The sequence below is a fragment of the Canis lupus genome, chromosome 11 (genome assembly GCF_003254725.2).
Source record: "Canis lupus dingo isolate Sandy chromosome 11, ASM325472v2, whole genome shotgun sequence".
NCBI lineage: Eukaryota > Metazoa > Chordata > Mammalia > Carnivora > Canidae > Canis > Canis lupus.
Window position 1 is genome coordinate 22,894,505 of NC_064253.1, and position 5,455 is coordinate 22,899,959.

Genomic DNA, 5,455 nt, shown 5'->3' on the forward strand with positions numbered 1-5,455 from the left:
TGGTAACTTGTGAGCTGGGGAAACAGCAAAGCATTTTAGGAAGCATCTTTTTAATCATCCGCATTCTGAAATTTAAAACAAAAGCTGCTAGTGGCCAATGCTGTTAGCTACTTGTCAGACAACAAACACACTGCAGTCAGAAAAATCCCTACTGAGTTTGGGCGGCTGATTTCTCTGGCAGCAAATGAAAGCTTTGGCTGTTGCCCTTGAAGACTGGCTGAGCAAGCCAGGACAGAGCCCACCGAATGTCTCCCTATTCACCACCCACCGCCCCTGCCCCCCGCCTCACTGTGGGCACAGCATGGGTGTGTGGGGGTGTATATAGGGGGTGTGTGTGTGTGCGCGCGTGCGTGCAGGCACCCTAACTCACAATTTTAGGCAGGTGCACATCCCATCCAGGGATGCCACACCAGCCTAATTCATTCCACACCTCACAGCCAGGGTGATCTTAACCTCAATGGACAACAATTTGGAGGCATTGTTTACAAATCAATTTCTCCCTCTAAATAGGCTGTTAGAAGAGTGGACCCTTCTGCTTGCCCAGGCTGGGCCCACCTGTCACTGGGACTTCCTAGCCACTGGTCACACTGTATTGATCTTTTTAATCCCCTCTCTTTGAAACACAGAGCCAGCTGATGTGGAGTTCCTCAAAAGAAAGAGTCTCCTACCGCCCCTACCTCTACAGGTAGCTGCGTATCCGGGCTAATTCCCCACTAAAAAGTCTTAATTGGCTTATGGGGAGCTTGAAAGATCTCCCTTGTGTTTATAAGGTGAAAGGAAATGATGAATCCCAAATGCCCTGGTCTGTCTATCCCGTTCCTTGGTGGAAATCGGGTGCGTTTTATTTTTTTTTAATTGTTTTTGAAAAGGGACTGGAAGGTTTGGAGGTGGGTAAGGATAGTGTTTCACTTTGGTGGTTGAGCCGCCAGGGGAAGGGAGAAAAGCCTCAGTGAGACATCAACATTAGGCGAGAAACTTGGTGACTTATTTTTTTTTTACTTAGTTTTTATTTACACGAAACATCTGCAGTACAAAAATGTAAACTTTGATAGCTCATAATAATAGAATAAAATCTTTATATACAAAAATACATTTTCATATGAAAGAAGTATCTTGAATAAATTAAAGTACTTTCCAGCCCAGTCGGTGCCTGAATAGCTACGCAAGTCTCAAGTCTCTGGGTTCTTCCTAGAGCAAGCCTGCAGTGGTGGGGGTCGGGATCCATAATGCATGAAGCCCACTCCTTGTCTCTCCTTTTTAAGCCTTTTCATTGTATTGTCAGCCGGCTCAAACCGAATTTTCATGCTCGTTTTTCTTCATTAGAGTTCTACAAATTGTAAAATTGACTTTTCACCTCGTCTTCAGGGGCTGATCTGTCCCTTTTCTAAATCACACTGAAGTGGTGGCTGGGGTCAGCTCTGAGCCAGCCACAAAGGAGGTTTTGTGAAGTTCAGAAAGTGCAAAAGGAAAGGCCGTCTAAGGGCGGGCAGGAGGGGCCGTGGGCTGAGGGCTGGAGAAACAGACCAGGGGGCAGCCTCGGCGAGGGTGCAGCGACCTAACAAGCGGCTCAGGTATCTCCCACCCCTTGAAAGCTCCTGCTCCCTCCCTCCGCCGGGCTGGGGCTCCTTCTACTGCCTGTTGCCTGAGGGCGGGGGAAGATAACGGTGTCCCTAAGGGGCCTAGTGGTACGGGATGAAACAGGGCGTCGTGTGGAGCAAGTCTTTGGGCAGGCCGGGGAAGGAGAAAAGGGGGTCGCCGGGGCCGTAGGCGAAATCTTCCGAGGCGGCGGGGCTACTGGGGTCAGACAGGGGCGAGGCGGCGGTGGCGCAAGGGGAGGCGGCGGCACCGGAGCCCCAGGACTCGGCGTCGCTGGAAGGGCTCGGGGGCCCCGGCAGGCAGGGGGCGCACTGCGGCGGCAGGAGGCGCTCCCGGGCACCGCCCCCGGGCAGTCCCTGGTCGGCGAGGCGCAGAGTCTCCGCCAGAGCCCAGATGTAGTTATAGGCGAAGCGCAGCGTCTCGATCTTGGTGAGCTTGGTGTCGTCGGGGAAGGAGGGCAGCACGCTGCGCAGCGCATCCAGCGCCGCGTTCAAGTTGTGCATGCGGTTGCGCTCGCGGTCATTGGCCTTGACGCGCCGGCTCCTGCGCAGCGAATGCAGCAGCGCCTCGGAGCGCACACGCGCTCGGCCCCGGCGCCGCCGCCGCTCCTGCTCGTCGTCCTGCGCCCGGGGAGTATCGGGCGCTGCAGGAACCCCGGGCACGGCCCTGCGGACTGGCACGGGCGTCCCCGAGGCAGGAGCTGGTGTTGGGAGCCGGGCACAGTCCTCCTCGTCGGTGAGGAAGCCGGATAGGTCGCTGCTGCTGCTGCTGCTGCTGCTGCTGGCGCAGTCGAGGTCCGAGAGGCAGGTCTCCAGGGGGGCTGGCATCGTTGCGCGGCGCAGGACCGACGGGCAGGTAAGAGCGCGCCTGGAGGACTGGAGCCCGGGGTTGAGGGCAGGGTCGCCGGGGCGCACTTACGTTACAAATGGCCCGGGCCTACCCTGTGGCTGCTGCGGGCGCGAAGGCCTGGAAAGGCGCGGGGGCGCACCTGGAGCTTGGCTTCACCTCCTCGCCTCGTCTGCAGGGGCCACGCTCCTGGCCGGTCTCCCGAGTGATCTCGCCGGCGAGCAGATCAGCTCGTGTGAGTACCGAGTGTGGCACACGACCGGCCTCAGGACCCCTTAAGTACCCGCCCCAACAATGGGCGCCCCCCTCCCTTGCCACCCCCGCCCCCGCGGCAGCCCCCGTGAATGCAGCGAGGCGGCAGGTCGGCCCCGTGCGGCGCCCGGGTATTTGCATAATTTATGCTCGCGGGGGGCCGCCCGGCCCCTCCCCCCTCCCGGAGCGTGCCCGTAATTACCGCGGGCCAATCGGCGGCGGCGGCGCGGGGCCCCGGGAGCCGGCTCCGGGCTAAGCCGGCGGGGGCGTCTCCGGGCGGTGCAGCGGAGGCGGGGGCGTCCGGCGATTAGCGGCCGAGGCACGCTCCTCTGGGGGCGGGCCCGGCGCCCCTCGCCGGGGTGGGATGAGGAGGCGGGGCGCGGGCTGGAGAGTGTGGCCCGCGCAGCAAGTTGCGGAAGCCTGGAGCCGGCTGGAAGCCTGGGGTCGCTTCCTCTCTCCCGCTGCTCACTGGCCCTGTGACTTCGGGCCAGTGATTTGACCTCACTTTCCCCATCTGTAAGATGGGGCACAAGTCTGTCCTGTTGAGGATGATGTGAAATGATGTTCGAGGGACAGTTGGCACGGCGCTTTTGTACGGCAGCGCCCCACGAATGGTGGGGAGAGGCAGCGCCCTCAGAACTGCGGGAAAACCCCCACCCAACGGCGGAGGGGGGCCGAGTGAGGGTCATGGAGCAGAGGGCAGAGATACGTGCTTCTGTTCCTTCCGGATTGAAGAAACAGGGCAATGCCTCTTCGACTCCTCACCTAGGGGCGGAGGATGGAGGAGGTGGAAGAGAAGTTTGGAAAGTAAAGGAATAGATGGTTTTTCAAGTTGAGTTCAATTTTGGCCGAACACTCCTAGCATCTCACTAGTCCCTCAGCCTTCCTACCCCAACACTTTGCAGTGACTTTTAAAATAACAGAACCGGGATCCCTGGGTGGCGCAGCGGTTTGGCGCCTGCCTTTGGCCCAGGGCGCGATCCTGGAGACCCGGGATCGAATCCCACGTCAGGCTCCCGGTGCATGGAGCCTGCTTCTCCCTCTGCCTATGTCTCTGCCTCTCTCTCTCTGTGACTATCATAAAAAAATAAAAAAAATAAAATAACAGAACCATGCGAATCCCCCCCCCCCCCACAACTCCCAGAGCCCGCCCCTGACTCTGCCTCTCTGGACCGGCAAGAGGCCTCTGAGGCTCCCTGGAGTGTGAGCACCACCGCCCCTCCCCCCCAAGTAGACCTGGCTTTCCTGGCCCAGGAGAGACGGTAGCAAGCACCCAATGGAGCCACTGCCACACCCCCCTATTCCTTTCTCTCCCTTAGTGATATGAATGCACCTGTTATAGCAGAAGGTTTACACTCTGCCTGTCAGCAGTCACTTTTCTCTGGTCACCAGGGCCCACTTTGGAGCAGTAGAACCCAGACACCCCCAACTTTGTACTTAGGGAGAAATAGTCACTAAGGAACACACCAGATTATGGGAGCGGGGAGGTTAAAAACAAAATGAACAGGGCAGCCCCAGTGGCGCAGCGGTTTGGCGCCGCCTGCAGCCAGGGGTGTGATCCTGGAGACCCAGGATCGAGTCCCACGTGGGGCTCCCTGCATGGAGCCTGCTTCTCCCTCTGCCTGTCTCTCTCTCTCCTTCTCCCTCTCTATGTCTCTATGAATAAATAAATAAAATCTTAAAAAAACAAAATGAACACCTTTTAGCAAAGTTTCAGTCTCCTCTCCATGATATCTGGGTGATGGCCTCAGGTGTGGTCCCCGGCCTGTTGTCCTCAGAGCTGTCCTTGCCGGATACACTGTCCCCTTTCTGCTGTGCTGTTGTCTAGAGGCAGGGCCTGCCTTGGCTGGTGGTCCAGTGCTGGTCTTCTGGCTTCATGGACTCTGCTCAGCTCCTCCTTCCCCTCTGCCCTGCCTTACATTTTACTCCCCACCTGGAGAGAAGGCTGTACATGCTCATATAGAAGAGCTTTAGATTTGTTAGAAGTCACAAAAAATGGATTTAATCTGGTGAAGCAAGAAAGGGAAATTGTTGGCTGGTAATAGGCATTTCAAGGGACACAAAGGTGCTGGTATTTGTGAGTCTGCTGGAGCTGAGGTGTCCTCACTCTGCTTCCATGAGGCTCCAGGGCACTCCCACCAGCCTTGATTTGACATTGCTCGGTGCCTGTATGATATTCCTGAGCCTGGGGTACTCAATCACCACAAAGTAGGGGCCTTAAAACAGCAGACGTTTATTCTTCAGGAGGCTGGGTGTCTGAAATCAAGGCATCAGCAGGGTTGGCTCTTTGGAGGTTCTGAGGGAGATTGTGTTCTGTGCCTCTCCTAGCTTCTAGGGGCTCCTGGTAATCCTTGGCCTCCTTGATTTGTAGCTGCACCACTTCAGTCTCTGCCGCCTCCTTCTCTGTCTTAAAGGGACACTGGATTTAGGGCTTATAAAGACACTCGTCATTGGATTCAGGGCCCACCCTAATCCAGGACGATTTTGCCTTGAAATCCTTACCTTAATTCCAGCCACAAACTTATTATTCCAAATAAGTTCACATTCTGAGGTTCTGGTGGACACATCATTTGGGGAGCCACTATTCAACATACTACTCCAACATACTAGCTCCTTTTCTAAATTCTTGGGAGAGAGGATCTGTCTGTTTAGGGGAACAGGGTCACTGGAGTGTCATTTCTTGGCTGCCTTACACCTGAAGAGCTTTCCTGTGGAGGAATTTGAATGTATGGGCTCCTCCCTCCGCATTCTTGGCAATTGG

General features: G+C 56.4%; 1 protein-coding gene across 1 annotated transcript; it reads right to left on the minus strand.

Annotated features, from left to right (window-relative positions):
• Nucleotides 1-1,136: 1,136 nt before the first annotated feature.
• Nucleotides 1,137-2,691, minus strand: NEUROG1 (neurogenin 1). Its single transcript, XM_025432835.3, has one exon. It carries the CDS (start codon nucleotides 2,421-2,423, stop codon nucleotides 1,680-1,682), a length of 744 nt encoding a protein of 247 aa, XP_025288620.1. The 5' UTR covers nucleotides 2,424-2,691; the 3' UTR covers nucleotides 1,137-1,679.
• Between the last annotated feature and the right edge of the window lie 2,764 nt (nucleotides 2,692-5,455).